The sequence below is a fragment of the Toxorhynchites rutilus genome, chromosome 1, assembly GCF_029784135.1.
Source record: "Toxorhynchites rutilus septentrionalis strain SRP chromosome 1, ASM2978413v1, whole genome shotgun sequence".
Taxonomy (NCBI): Eukaryota; Metazoa; Arthropoda; class Insecta; order Diptera; family Culicidae; genus Toxorhynchites; species Toxorhynchites rutilus.
In genome coordinates this window covers 32,301,990-32,318,000 of record NC_073744.1, presented here as the reverse complement: position 1 = coordinate 32,318,000, position 16,011 = coordinate 32,301,990, and the positions used below count along the sequence as shown (strand labels likewise).

At 39.6% G+C, this 16,011-nt stretch overlaps 1 protein-coding gene across 3 annotated transcripts in view; it reads left to right on the top strand.

Moving 5' to 3' along the window:
• Window positions 1–3,768: 3,768 nt before the first annotated feature.
• Window positions 3,769–16,011, top strand: part of LOC129763556 (uncharacterized) — a 429,649-nt gene continuing 417,406 nt past the window's right edge. For 2 of the 3 annotated variants that reach the window (XM_055762751.1, XM_055762753.1), the window contains exon 1: window positions 3,770–4,371. In XM_055762751.1, the coding sequence (XP_055618726.1) occupies window positions 4,330–4,371 (42 nt within the window). In that variant the 5' untranslated portion in view covers window positions 3,770–4,329. Of the gene's footprint in view, window positions 4,372–16,011 lie in introns of all 3 variants that reach the window. The other variant, XM_055762752.1, reaches the window with a different exon arrangement.

The following is a 16,011-nucleotide window of genomic DNA, read 5'->3' as shown; positions in this document are numbered from 1 at the left end:
TTTGTTGAAAGTCGGAAATTCGAGATAAAAGTGGAATAGGTTTTTTTAGATAAATAAAAAATAAGAGTCTTAGAGGGTGAATTTCAATTTTTAGGATAAAATTAATAATAACACATTAAAAATTTGTAACATTTAAGTTTTCACTTCTAAAATGTTATTAAAATCAATTAATTTAGATGTTTCATTTCAATATTCTGTACACAATTTTCTCAACCTTCAAATAGAAGCAACAGAATCGTTTTCCGTAGCGCACTTTTTAATGTAGAGCCAGTTTGAGGTAACTGAGTCCGAAATAGAAAAAAAAGTTCACAACTGTGTCATTGCTGAAATTCGAACATATGCGTAGAAGGATATTTTTCATCAAATATGATAGTTTATCACCACCTGAGGGATTCTGGATAAATCTATTTTCTTAATGTAAGAAAGGTATTATCTGATTTAAGGGGATGAATCAAAAATTAAATTCTTCTTTTATATTCAAAAATTTATAAATATATGCACAACAAACGAATTAAAAACAAATTCTTTGTTGACTCGATTATATACAGGATTCGATTACATACAGTGAAAAGAAATCGGAGACTGTATATAGTCGAGTCCGCGCTGTAATGATAATCAAATCGAGACGCTGATCATGGATCCTCAGTACACGACACACGAATTAGAAGCTTCTTTACAAATACAGTAGAACTCCGATTATCCGCGAAATAGTTTGGCAAGCTCATCGGGAATAACAAAAATCGCTAATAACGCGTTAATAGATTAAAAATGGGGTACACAAACCGAAATAAAAATATTTTAATATGAGAACTATGTTTTATCCATCTACAAAATCATTAACTAATTTTAGGTCAAGTATTCGAAAAATCGAACAGCACTTTGATAATTTCTCATGGCTTTGGAAAGCAGCCATATGGTAAGATTTTGCCATCAAATGATAGTTTAGTCTATTAGCCACTACCTACTATCAATTTCATTGAATTTTGTATGACTTTATCGGGGTATAAATTCGGTATAAAGCAACTATATGCGGAAAGTACACAACAATACATAACCTAACAAAAAACAAAACCTTTCAAAAAATAATTTCAAAAATATGTAATTTTTTGTTCAGTATTACTTTGATAATAGATCACACATCACACAAAAACATTGGACTGAACCTCCAACAGGAATAAATGTAGGATTTAGCCAATGTTTTTGTTTGACGGTTTTCCAATTTTTTGTCATTTTTGTCAAAACGGAAGGACGGAAAAAATAATTCTTAGAGATTGGGGTTTCTGTACAAATAACTTCACGGGCAATGTTGGGAAACAAATAAAAAAAAGAGTACAAACCGCTACTATTGATAAACTGTTAATAAACTTTTTTATCAATGTAAAAACATAGCATAGAAAATAGAAACGAACTAGAAATGGAATTTACACGAAATTCTTTTACTTTCCCGATTTGTTTCAAAAATATGGACAAATGTCCACGTGGACAACAGGGGGAGGGGTATAGAAAATGTCCACGCTTGTCCACGGAGGGGGAGGGGGTGTCTGGAATCGTACTTTTTCTGTCCACGTGGTATGTGGACAGCCCCTAATGGCGTGTCGCTCATTTCGTTTTCACCATGAAGTGTGTACGGGAATAAAGCCCATGTTCTCCGAGATGAAAAATGGAAGGTGGGAAGATTTTGTTTATGTATGTTACTTTTCTTATAATAGTCCACTACATAGGAAAAGTGTTGTTTTTCAAAGTAAAAATAAGCAAATGAAATAAACGAACTAGTTTTAGCGTTAAAAATCATAAGGGCCCGACATTTTAACAGAAACTGAAATTTCTGTGTTTTTGAAGTGTTCTAAACTTAATTTCAATTCAATTTTACTTCTCGTTACGTCGACCAAAAACGTAAACGAACAATGGCAGAGTCACAATCTTTTGTTCCTTTGACGGATAAACATTTGACAGTACATGGGAAAAAAGGATGCAAGTTTTCCCATGTAAAATCAACTTGAAAAATAAATTTATTTGACTCCGTATGACTTAGATTGAGACGAAAAGTTTTCCGCTTGAGTCTTATTTTTAAACGACTGAAGTTTTCAGCACTCTAAGAGCCCCCGCAGACTGCAGACTGACTTGACGATCGATAGTTCGGTCGGCTTCTTAATCAGTACGGAGAGCTATGTATGTGCGCACATTACACCGATTCAGTTGGGTCGGTTTTTGCATCAGTAGGCCGATCCGACCAAACTGTCGGCTGAAAAAAAGTCTCTAGTGTGCGGGGGCTCTAATTATGAAAAAAGTACAGTAGAACCCCGATTATCCGCGGAACAGTCTGGCTAGGTCACCGCGGATCACGAAAATCGCGGATAATGCAATTAATGACTAAAAAAGAGATGCAAACACAAAATTTCAGCATTATAACTATGTTTTATCAATAAAGGAATCATTAAACTATCCATCTATAAGGTTGTGTACGCCAGAAGTCAAATAATGTGAAAGTCATGACCAAAACAAAAATGCACAATTCTACATCTCACTGATAATTTCCGGGAAAGTCCATAGCATTACTACGGAACTCGCTTTCGCAGATAAACCGCATCGCGGATCATCCGCTCGCGGATAATCGAGGTTCCAATGTAATTTCAATTGCTGACAAAAGTCAAACTTTCATGATGTTGCTCTAGAATCCAAACATAGTAGACATTAGAATACTATTTCTGAAATCGCAGAAAAAATTAAATATTTTAGTTTTCGATATGTTCTGTTTTTTTCCTAATGCAATTAGCTTCTGTATATCCTCTTTCAACGTTATTCGTTGACACATTCATTTTTGTACCATTTCAGTAACTGACTGGTATGCCTGGTATGTGAACTTCTTATCTTCCTGGCTACTAAACAATCAAAGTTCAACACAACCAAAACCCGTGAATCTTCCCACCTTCTATTCTTCATCTCGCATGTTCTCTGACGAGTGCTGCCATCTTGCATCGAACACAAGCACTACACCAGATGATATTACCAAGACGGGTCTATGGTACTAGGTGAGGCCGTTTCGTCACTAAGTGGGTTAGGGGAGCGGTATATGAAAACAGTACGGAAGAAAGCAGAAGGGGAATTATTTCCTTGAAGCGTGAAAGAGACAGACTGATCACGAGCGAGCTCCGGCACAAGCGTATTGTGTTTTGTTTACATACAAAACACAGTAGATTTCCAAGATGGCTGAAGAGTGGTTTTAGCAAGTTGGCCCACCTTAGGATATACTTCTACGCGCCTTGGATATTACTTCAACAGTCTGTCACCAAGCATCGACCAAAACAAATCCCACCGCACTCTTCCCCCTGCTCCCGCCGATACGCATGAAGCAACTCTCTGTTGCGCCTGACGACGATTGCGCATAACAAAAAACATAACACACATACACGCAGCTATGATCTCTTCAAGTCCAGCACATTTCTCGCGAGCATAATAACATCAAAAATTGTGTGCACACCACCCACCGACAAATGTTCTCATTTTCTCTTTCAAGGATTTCCATATTCACTCTCCGCGCGCTCAACGATGTGTGAGTGTTATGTTGTCAAAAATTAGCGAACCATTCTTCGTGAGTGGAAAGCTCGCACCACTCGCGGAGGCAAAACAGGTTTTACTCGTTTCAATGGTTTTCAGTGGAGCTTTACTTCGCTGCCGCCGTTGGGGTGCTATGCGAGGGTGTGTTGGTGTTTACTTGCATCATCATCCGCTACGAGAACATGAGCGCAAGCGAGCGAACGAGCGAGGCTCCAACTCCAGCTTTAGCGCAACAGCACACACAGTTGTAGTAGAACTTTAGTCTCGGTAAGACGTTTCCGCGGACGTTCGTGGTCGCGTCGGATTCTGGGAAGAATACCTAAGGCTTCTTCTTCGGCCCCCAATTGTCAGCCAGCGCGTGTGGAGAAGGAGAACAATAAATACACACACGGAAGTCGTTGTTTTGCTGTGCGCACTCGTTCGCTCGCGTTCGTGTTCTTTCTTTTTCTCGGCGAGGGCCAGCGAGGGGATGAATGAACCTGTGCAACCGGTGCAACGACGACGGTGTTACGATGTTCCGACGACGTCTTCCGGTCCGGTCAAACGCGGTCGTGTGGTAGTAGTGTAGAGTGGTCGCGGTGCGTATTCTCGATGCGGGGGACACGCACCAGATGGTGAGCGACTAATAGTGACCATTCGTGGAGTGTGTAGTTTTTCCTGTTGTTTTTGTCGCACACAGATGATGGTGGTGTGTGACCGTGACATAAATCGTAGATTTAGAGGCTGGTGAACATAATAAACCCTTAGGCATAAGGATCCTGTGTAGCAGCACTCATGGTGAACTCAAATAGGCAAGAAAAAAAAACGAATCAAAAGGTAAATTACTGCTCCATCGTATCACTCTTGCTTACACATTACATTAATGACGATGACGACGACGGTAAACCTTCTACAGTGATTTTGTGTCTCTTGTGATTGTTCCCTACAACCGCACAAACCGCCCACCCAACAACGGGGGCTTTCTTGTTGGTGCGATGTATTCGTGGTTTTTTACGGGGGCTCCCAAATTCAAGTCTGTGTTTGTGCTTTTTTTCGCTCTCCACGAGAAGAAGAAATCATCTGTGTGTGCAGATAAATTAGGAAATTGTTCAGCAAAAAATCCCTCTAAGCGGATTTCGCGTGACTCACCTGTTTAGATTGAGTCCTTGCTGTGTGACCACAGTGACCAGTTCCCCAGAGTGCGAGGGGTAATATGTTATGCTATGCAAAGCTAGCCCATCATCCGTTTGATTGCTGTGCGCGTGTGTATGTGTGAAAGCTCATTCCTAGTTCAGCACTGAAGTTTCGGTTCCGGAGTGCGCGAGTGTGGGTATGTTGTGCTGTCGAACGTCTCGTATCTTTTTTTGTGTTGCGAAACGTGAAATGATCCATGTTTGTTATGATGATGATGATTGTGATGGAGAGATGAAGATGCGGAATGTTAAGTGAAGATTTCTTCGGTGGTACAACCAAAGATCCATTGCTACTTGAACGAACTTGAATTCGGTTGTACGGAAGCCGAGAAGAAGGATGCGAAACAACGAACCCAGTGGCGACATACAATTATCCTCATTCCAAAACTGCGAAAAATCACGATAGATTTTCATTGGATTTGGTAGCACTTTTCATAGACTATGTGTTTTATCCGGAATCACCAGAATTTCTTAAGATGGTCAAATATTCGATATACTTTGACTGATCAAATTTGGTACAACAGTGGCGAACAACGCCAAACATCGAACGTGCAGAAAAATCACTGGAATATTTCACATTTGCCAGTACATGGTTTGAGGTACAGGTCGATTTTTTTTAAACAGACAAGAACTAAATGTTTGTGTTTTGTGTCAAATATATTTGATCAGTAAGTTGACAAGACTGATTAAGGCTACTATGGATAGAGTACAGTGCTGTGTGCGAATATCGGGGGGATTATCTGATTCATTCTAGTCCCGGAGGGGGCTTCGACAAGGTGATGGTCTCTCTTGCCTGCTGTTCAACATTGCGCTAGAGGGTGTTATGAGACGAGCGACGTTCAACTTGCGTGGCACGATTTCCAATAGATCCAGTCAATTCATCTGCTTCGCTGATGACGTAGACATTGTCGGCAAAACATTTAAGACGGTAGCTGAACATTACACCAGACTTAGTACGAAGTACGAAGCAGAGAGAGTTGGACTGAGAATCAGCGCGCCTAAAACCAAATACAGGACCCGACTAGGTAGTAGTGTAGTTATCGACGGCGATGAGTTCGAGGTAGTGAACCAATTTGTCCACTTTGGCTTAATAGTAAGTCTGACAATGATACCAGCGGCGAGATCCTGAGACGTATTATCAATGGGAGTCGTACCTACTATGGTCTCCGCAAACACTTGAGGTCAAACAGACTTACAAATCGTGCGAAATGCTCCCTGTACAAAACCCTTATGAGATCGGTTGTCCTCTACGGGGACGAAACGTGGACAAAACTCGAAGAGGACCTGCGAGCATTCAGAGTCTTTGAACGACGGGTGTTGAGAACCATCTTCTGCGGTGTACAGGAGGACGGCGTGTGGAGGCGAAGGACGAACTACGAGCTCATGCAACTTAACGGCGAACCCAGTATTCAGAAAGTGATCAAAGCTGGAAGAATATGTTGGGCAGGACATGTTGCAAGAATGTCGGACAACTATTCTGAAAAAATGTTGCGAGACGACAAGGTGATTAGTTCAAGTGGAACGGGACATGGTGAGCGCGGGATGCCCGCGGATTTGGAGAGAGCCACAAACCGAGATAAGAAAGAAGAATTTTTGAATCAGGCCATGTTGTAAACACGTTGAGCCAAAATAAATGAATAAATAAATAAATATTTGATCAGTATCATCAGTACACGTTGATAAAATCTTATCTGTCAAAAAATGTCGAACATTTGGCTACGGTCAAACAGTGTATGGGCACCACCTGTGTGTTATGAATGATGTTAAGATCGTTAGGAAAATTTTAAGCAAAACTGTCAATGGGGAACCCAATTCAGGGGAACATGATATTAGGCTGTCAAAAAAGTCCTGCGGTATTTCCGCGAGGTGTCGTTGTAAGCGCGTAGTTCTAGTTGTATTCATTGTATCGAGTCATACTATAGCTTGTTGGAAAGGTATTTCTGCTATAATATAGTCCTTGACAGTGTTTTGTTTGGTTAAGTCGTTCGTGAGTTATAGTGTCGCAAATATGGAGCAAAATAAAGAGAAAATCCGACAAATTTTACAGTACTACTATGACAAAGGCAAAAATGCATCTCAAGCTGTCAATAAAATTTGTGCAGTTTATGGACCCGATACAGTTTCCATTTCCACCGCACAACGATGGTTTCAACGTTTTCGTTCTGGTGTAGAGGTCGTCGAAGATGCGCCACGCTCCGGAAGGCCTGTCGTCGAAAATTGCGACAAAATCGCTGAATTAGCCGAGAAAGACCGGCATAGTAGCAGCCGTAGCATCGGCCAAGAGCTGGGGATAAGTCATCAAACCGTTATTAACCATTTGAAGAAGCTTGGATTCACAAAGAAGCTCGATGTATGGGTGCCACACACGTTGACGCAAAAAAACATCTTTGACCGTATCGACGCATGTGAATCGCTGCTGAATCGCAACAAAATCGACCCGTTTCTGAAGCGGATGGTGACTGGCGATGAAAAATGGGTCACTTACCACAACGTGAAGCGCAAACGGTCGTGGTCGAAGCCCGCTGAAGCGGCTCAGACGGTGGCCAAGCTCTCATTAACGGCCAGGAAGGTTCTGCTGTGTGTTTGGTGGGATTGTCAAGGAATAATCTAATATGAGCTGCTCCCCATGTCCAAACGCTCAATTCGGATCTGTACTGCCAACAACTGGACCGCTTGAAGGTAGCACTCATGAAGAAGAGGCCATCTTTGATAAACAGAGGCCGCATTGTCTTCCATCAGGACAACGCCAGGCCACACACTTCTTTGGTGACGCGCCAGAAGCTCCGGGAGCTCGGATGGGAGGTTCTTTTGCATCCGCCGTATAGTCCGGACCTTGCACTAAGTGACTACCACCTGTTTTTGTCCATGGCGAACGAGCTAGGTAGTCAGAAGTTAGCCACAAAAGAGGCCTGTGAAAATTGGCTATCCGAGTTTTTTGCAAATAAAGAAGCGAGCTTCTATAACAGGGGTATTATGAAGTGGGCATCTCGTTGGGAACAAGTCATCGAACAAAACGGCGCATATTTGACTTAAAACAGATGATTGTAACTAATTTTATGAACAAATGAAAATTCAAAAAAAATACCGCAGGACTTTTTTTACAGCCTAATATGTTGGCTCCTGTCAGTTCAATAGGGGTTCACCATTAGACTGGTTGCCTTTGTACACGTCAAATTTGACCTAAACAGTTGAACAGTTTGACATTTGTAATGATATAGCACTTTGAAGCGCTCGACTTCCTGTAAAAAATTGTATGGGGTTGTATCTAGGACACGACCGCATACTTTCGACGTAGAACTACGCAAATATATTATGCAATCCACTTGTTTACCACTTCGAATATTATTTTAGAATGCAACGAAATTTTTGTAATAGATTATGTTCTTCGTTACAAATAAATTTGATGAACGTCCTTTTAGTTTTACGAATTGATGCCTGGGACTACCAAAACATGTGAACGGAAGAATTGTCAAACGATCATTGTATTTAACATTTCCCTCTGAGATTATTGCACATCTCATGTTTACGTAGTTCTCGAACCGCGAAAGTTCATTCACCTCTAGTATCTGAAATGACGATTTTCCCAGGCTTCTCACTTTAAAAGTACGTTTTAGGAAAACATATTCTGCACAACGACAAGCGAATACAAAAGTAGTCAACACCAAAAAATATCCCCGACTTGCATGTATTTGCAGAGCGGATTCCCCCAGACGCATTAATTTTGAATTCCGTGTTAGGGAAACACAGCTCAGTGGGAACAAAAATACCCACGACTTGCATGTATATTTGCAGAGCGGATTTCCACAGGTACATCGATTTGGGGAAACCGTGAATCGGTCCAATCAACACATGGCAGTTAGGGCGTTTAGATAACGCTTGACATTTTACAGTTATTCAATTGTTCATCTCATGAAAAATAATATTTATTAATTGTGATAGACGCGTAGAAATATTTCCTATCAATTGATGCAAACATCTTTCCGATCTGTTAAGAAATGTTCGGCTTGAGGGCTGTCCACATACCACGTGGACAATTTAAGGGGGGGGGGGCTTAAGGGAGTATGAAAATGTCCACGCTTGTCCACGGAGGGGGTATAGTCTATACCCCCTATAGACTATATCCACGTGGACACGAAAAATGAATATTTTTTCAAATATAATCACCCATACATTCAAAATTAAATAAAAACTGTTCCATATTCAAGAATTTTAAAACTTTCCGCCCAACTTGAGTATTCCGTATTTATCAGTACGAATTGAGCTGCATGAGAGTGCTTCATATATTTTTACTAATATCATTGAACTTCTTCACTGAAATCCATTTTCTAAAAATAATCCCGTAAACTGTGAACGACCGAGCTATTTTGTATGATCCTATAACTTTCATAGTTGTGGGCTATGCATAGACGTTCATAGCACAAACATATAAAAAATAAGCGATTCCATAATGGTTAAGTTTCCATGATATTACAAATATGTTTTTTATCAAATACAATTTTCTATAGAGCTTGTTCTATCCCGAGAACGAGTAGTCTTAGGATAATAATGTCTGTATAGTTTTTCATGCTGAATTTCGTGTAAAATCAGTTTTTCGCATTACTTTTCTCGAAAAGTTAGAATTTTTCAAAGTATTGGAATCCCGTCAATTTCTAGGAATTAATATTTACATTTGCGTGAAATGATCCATGCACCACTAGTCGTCAAACTTGAATCAATTGACCCAGTATTCTCTTTTTTTCAGAAAATTTCGCATAGATTGCAGTTGAAAAACATTTGAATTGATGGATTGACACCACAATGTTATTCCTATTGCTATCTTTCACTATTGAAAATATTCTACAACAGAATATTATGGAAAATTTTCTCATCTTTCAAATGAATTCAATTAAATTGTTCTATGTAGCGTACTTTTGAATTGGGATCAATTTAAGGCAAAAACTGGGTCTCAAGAAATGTTCAACTCTGAGACGAACCAGCCCGGAAGGCTGAAAGTCTCACAAATGTAGAATAAAAAAAAACATTATAGGAGGTTGTGTTCAAGACACGACCGCATTGTTGACGTAGAGATACGCTGTGGTTTAATTTAAGTCGCTTGATTATAATTGCAGATATTATTATTTCATAATGCTACGAAAATTTTGGAAAAACCATTCTACCAGTTTGGTCGCCCTGAAATGTTTTTTTTACTGTAGAATCATTTGACGATAATTGTTTGATGATTCATTCTTGTGCTCGCAGAACAATATAGAGATAAGCGCAGCTTTCATCCTTAGTGGAGAAAGTTTTGCTAATGGCAAGCGAAATCAAATCACACACAAAATTCTAGAACGACATTTACTTTCTTGGTGACTAAATAAACGAAATAAACTCTATCTGTTAATCTCCATAACCTCGAAAAGAGTAACACTGCTTCATAATGATCTAGATTAGATTACAACCCTAGTTGAAAGCAGGTTTGCGACCGGCTCGCGAACCCAAATAAATTAATAACTTAATATAACTTATTGAACAACTTGGTATTCCCCAAAAAAAAATTTGGTGCACAATCTTGACACCTGCTTCATCATAGCGTGACAAGATTGCGCACCAGAAAACAAAGACAATGTTAACTGCTTGCAAACAGACTGAATATTTTTCTCAGCAGAGATTCATTACCAATACCCTAGCGTAAATATTTCTCTCCCGCTTTCTCCCCTCCATGTTTATATGTATCATTAAGACTGCATAAATTGCAACGGCAACCAATCGTCAATCATAGCATAAAAAAATAGGTAATTGTTGCATCGCGACAGGGCCAATGCACACGGGAGCAGATACAAATGGGGTTTTAGCGAAGATGTACTATTCTTGCGTACGTTATGAAGCACACACGTACGTACACAAATATCCATATATCGATGGCTTGAAGCAACTAAAAATACACACACTTATCTCCGCTTTGCGCTCTTCTCAACAGAAGCCCTTTCTATTAATATTTCCGGTCTCGATTAGCTTAGCCTTCATCCTTGGTGGAGATAGTTTTGCTACTGTCATGCGAAACCAAATAACACACAAACTTCCAGAAGAATTATTTTCTTGGTGAGCCGATGATAGCCTAGTTTAATGATTCCCCACTCAATTACGTGGTTCTGAACCTTAATGGAATGGCGTCAGTTTGATGTAATGATTGCAATGTCAGAGACATCAGCGAGTGAGAAATTTGGTCGCGTCCACAGCTCAATCCGATACGAAGACATGTGATGACACAAAACAAGGAAGAACAAGCGATATTCATTGCTTTGAACACAGAACGATACAGAAAGTTTGCCTTCCTTCCTTGCTTGAGACTTCAAACTTCTTCAGTTCATTCGTCTCTAACCTTCAAAAGGCCCTTGGAAAACTTTAGTTTACTCATACTACTCCTCCACCCCCATTGCCTTGAAAAAGGCATTCGATCCCTCGCCGCCCAGCTCGTCCAGCAAAGATTTTGTTCAGTCGATTTATTCAAGAAAAATGAAAGTTTGCCTCAGCGAGATCCACTGTTTATACTCTAGGCAAATATTCTCCTCCGTTCTTTTTCTTTTCCTTCGTTCACGGAGACTTTACATTTTACGATTTCCCCTTCGTTGCTCGTCGACAAGTTGCTCGTTATTGGTGTCTTAAATGGTGCTTTTTCTGTCCACGTGGTATGTGGACAGCCCCTTATGAGTTTGAGTCAATTTTCATACATTCGCAATTCTTAGAGAAATGAAAACCATTATTCTGAAAACAGATAGCAAACATTTTAACTAATACGAGGGTCACTATTTATATTTCGGGAATTGGCAACACTGATGTCATGTGAGTCCATCTGACGGTTCCATCGTAAAGTTTGACATTTTTGACGATATACGTACTCAGAACATTTTGTCATACGGACGCTATTTGTTTATTTTATATTTAGTTGAAGGTTTGGTCTCGGCAAAAAAATGGAACTGAATCGTGAACATTTTCGTGCGATGATTTTTTACGACTTTCGACGTGGATTATTACAACAAGAGTGCGTCAATCAACTTAATTTGACTTTTGGCGATGAAGCTCCATCAAAAACCACTGTGTATCGCTGGTATAGTGAATTCAATCGTGGTCGTAGTTCGCTGTCCGACGAGTTTTGTGAAGGTCGTCCAAAATCGACTGTAGTGCCAGAAAACATCGATGCTGTGCACGAAATGATTAAGCAATATCGTCATGTAACCTATTGTGAGATTGAGGCATCCCTAAGCATTAGTTCCACCAGCATATATGCGATTTTACATGAACACTTAGTTGTGCGAAAATTATGTTCACGTTGGATCCCACATAATTTGACAATCGCTCAAAAAAAAAAAGGCTCGTGTCGATTGGAATAAATGCTTTGAAAATTGGTTTAAGCGCATGTTCCGAAACCTTTTTTCGATTTTTAAAAGAAGGGAAAGAGATCTGCATGGTGGAGTACGACTACGAGTTTGTATCACTGTACATGTTATTTTGTTTACTTCGAACATTGATAATCATTGTTGTTTTTTTGTTTGTTCTTCATTTTAATCAGATTAGCTACGCAAGTTAATTTTTTTGCCAAAACGCTAAATTGTTGACTGTTGATACACGTTCAAAATATGACAAGCGAAAGAGTCCCTATTTGTTTGGAACATAATCCAACCGTACCGCTTTGTTTCCATTTTCGAAAAATAACTGTGTCTGTCATAATCCGCCACAGTTTGTACCTATTGCACCCAAGTGCGTCTGCAAGAAGGCAAAAGCGCCAACAAATTGCGTTCGTCCCATGCACGAGCCAACGCGTATCACCAACCAGGCTGAGTAAAAATCCAGTTAGGAAATCCACCTATCGAAGACTGGGACCATGAGGGCCACAACACAACACGGTCGATTCTAGCTAGAATCACCCGAGCGGTTGACCGGTGCACGGGAAAACCTGTTTTTCGTCCAATCACTCGTTGTTACGAAAGCAAAAAAATAAAAAAAACAGAGACCGCAGCAGCAGCAGCAAAAGAGGAAAAAAGATATACGAGAAACGCACGTTCTTACCTTCCCCCTTCATTGCGTCTCGTCCGGCAAAAGCAGAAGTGCGTTACCACGCTCTTCTTCCTCTGTCTTCGCCGACAAGATCCCTCCACAATGGTGTTTGTGTTTACCGCCGCCCCGGAACAAAGTGTGTTCGTATGTTCGTATCGGAGAAAGAGAGTGCGTGAGTTGCCCTTACCCTTCTTTTTCCACCCCCACCCACGTTGTCGTTTCTACCACGAACACGGACTTCGGATTATGGCAATGGAAAATCATAAATTAAGGAACCCCTCGTCGATTTAATGCTTCCCGGGAAATAATGCGAGAAATTGTTACGTTTTTTCTTTTCGATTACTGTGTGTGTGCTTTGTTGTTGTTGTTGGTTCTTCATCTGTTTGTTATCTCTGTTCTTCCTACGCATTACGCACTCTCCGGACGTCCGGAGATAAGATTATTTGCCAATTCTGCCCGTCTCTTGCCACCTAGCGTTGCTCTTGTTCTTCCAAGACCTTGCAGACAATCCCATGAAAACTCGCATATGATAAATTAAAACCGGAGGGTGAGTCGAACTGGAAAATTTATGCTATGTACCTCTCCTACCAGTGACAGCGCAAAGTGGGAAGGGAGCGTGGAGGACCGTGTCGAGTTTTTGTTTTCTATTTGCCGTGGTTTAACGGGAGGTATGTTTCTGTTGGACACGGTTCTGCCGCGGTTGAAAGAGGGAAACGTTGATTCCGTTGATGCAAAGGTCAATGGATTCCGACGAAAATGCTTCGAACCATTACTGCGACATTGGCAAGGGGAAGGAAAATGTTAGGCTGTTAATTATTATATATCAAGAGGTCATCGGTACTTTGGTCCCTGGTGGTGAATAACAAGATTATGTGCGTAGTGTTTATCCATAATCCGATGCTGATGCTGTTTTTAGAATAAACATTTTACCCTCCACTGCACTGTAGGATAAGCATATCAATGGAAGCACCCCTGGGCTCGTGGTTGCAAAGCGAAATGCAGTGATAGGTTCAAAGCCAAACATGAAGTGTCCTTCACTGCAATATGAGTGTCATCAGCAGAACAAAAACAAAAACGAATAATTCGATTTTATTGTTATGAAAATGAAAGGGCCCTGTACTTTGATTTGCTAAACAGATTCGAGAGTATTTGACACAGTATCAGTATTGACTTATCTTGAACTCAAAACACAGATTCTTAGAGTGTGATATCCGAACGATTACTGACGTGTTGGAAACACAGAAAAAAAGAGAATCATTTAGGAAGTCTATAGCAAGAATAGGAAAACAAATCATTTTGCCGAAATGAGTTTCTTTCGGTTATTCAATACTAATTTGGTTACAATGGTAACAGACCGCTGCCGATCGGAAGTTTTGACGACTCTTTCGTCAGACATTCTGGCTACAAGGCCTGCACACTGTAACCTGTCACACGAAATAATCGAACATGAAAATCGGTAGTTACGTATTAGCGTCACCGGTGCCGAAATTCAATAGATCGCAGTTTTATTGTTCGCACGGGCACTCAGTTATCTTTTGTATTGTTGTTGCCTTGTTGTTTGCAGTGGTTTTTTTTAGTACTACGAAAAACCGTATTTGGGATTTGCGGTATTCATGTATTAACGCCACCGAAGCGCAATTTTCATTACTTTGTCTTCATCTAACGAGGATCAGGAACCGAGGCGACCCTAAGCCGCCGAGGTGACGCAAACCGAGTTGACCGCTGACCCACCGTCTGAAGCGGCGGTTCCTTGCAAGCAATGTTTTCTCAAATATTTCGAAAATGGCTGCATTTAAAAGGAAATTGATGAAGAGCGATTTTATTCTAAATCACAGGATTTGTGGCTAAAAATGATTGTTAACATACCAAAATTCGAAGTTTTGAAAATTCATAAAAATCTGATGTTTCACAAAGTTTGTCAAAAATAGTTTTATCATCTTGGACTGATATTTAAAATTTTCTACACGACTTCAATTTTATATGAAAAAATAAAAATAAAAATAAATACATATTTTAGATATTGTTTTTTTTTCTCAGTGTATATTTTTTTCATGTTTAAACATCAATTCTCCATAACTCTTTAAAACACTATTTAGTTACGACTCATAGTTTTTGCGATATAAATTATCAAGGATTTCTCTTACCAAAATCGATACATCCTTTTGAAAAGTTACGCTGGTGTCACAAAATTCATATTTCCTCCAACCCAAACGGAATATAAGTTTTCATTTGAATAAAAAATACTCATTTTTTGTCATTTGTCGATTTCATTTGGAATCGCTCTGAACAAAATTAATGTTAGTTGTAATTTTTTCAAAGAAAACATGAAAATCATGCCCTGTACAAGTGCCCGATGTATGGATAACTTGTTGGTTGTTGTATGGCATATTCATATAATTTTTTTCAGAATAGTTTCTTGACAAAAATGAATTTTAGATTTTCAATTTATTTATTTTTCAGCGTATTTGTTTTTTTTTTCAATTTGATCGATATTTCAAAGTAATAATTCAATTCAAATCAATTCAGGTCTTGCCGTTTTGAGTTTGATTTATTTGTAAATATTTAAGAAAAAGACCACCCACAAGGTTTGCTGCCAACTCCTAAGACGAGTTGGGATGAAATTCGTTTATTGCATATTTTCTCCTACCGAAAAGTGCAGCTGATAATTATCGTTTGCTTATCGAAAATCGTATAGCATTGTGAAACTCCTGACAATTTCGCCGTGTCTTTTGGTGAAAACATGGAGTTTCATTTGAAGAAGTGGTGGTCTTCGTTCTCCAAGTTCTCCACATCCGGATAGTACGGAATTTACATAGCGAATTTGTTAGACCGATTAGCGACGCACTTGTTCCAGAGTCGTTCTGAGGTCAATAAATGGCCTAATCCTGACAACCAGTGCCAACTGCACTCTTAACGTAATTTAGTGATTTGTTTTTTACTCATAAACTGAATATATGGCTCATTTCTCGTATGTCCTGATTTTTTTCGTATCTCGAGAATGATTTTCTTTCAAATATATTTCTTCCGATTAGCACTTTAGGGCACGCGTATTCCTAAGCTTGCCACTCAGAATATATTCCAATGAAAATGAAAATGAACAATGCATGATTTTTTTTGAGTTGTTAAAACAACAGGTTACAAAAGCTTGTAAAAATAATCTCATTCTACATGTTTCGAGGTAAAATAATACATGACTCCGTACTCGCCGAATACCCAATCTTTAATTTAGTTTTAATTCGGGATCACGGTGGTA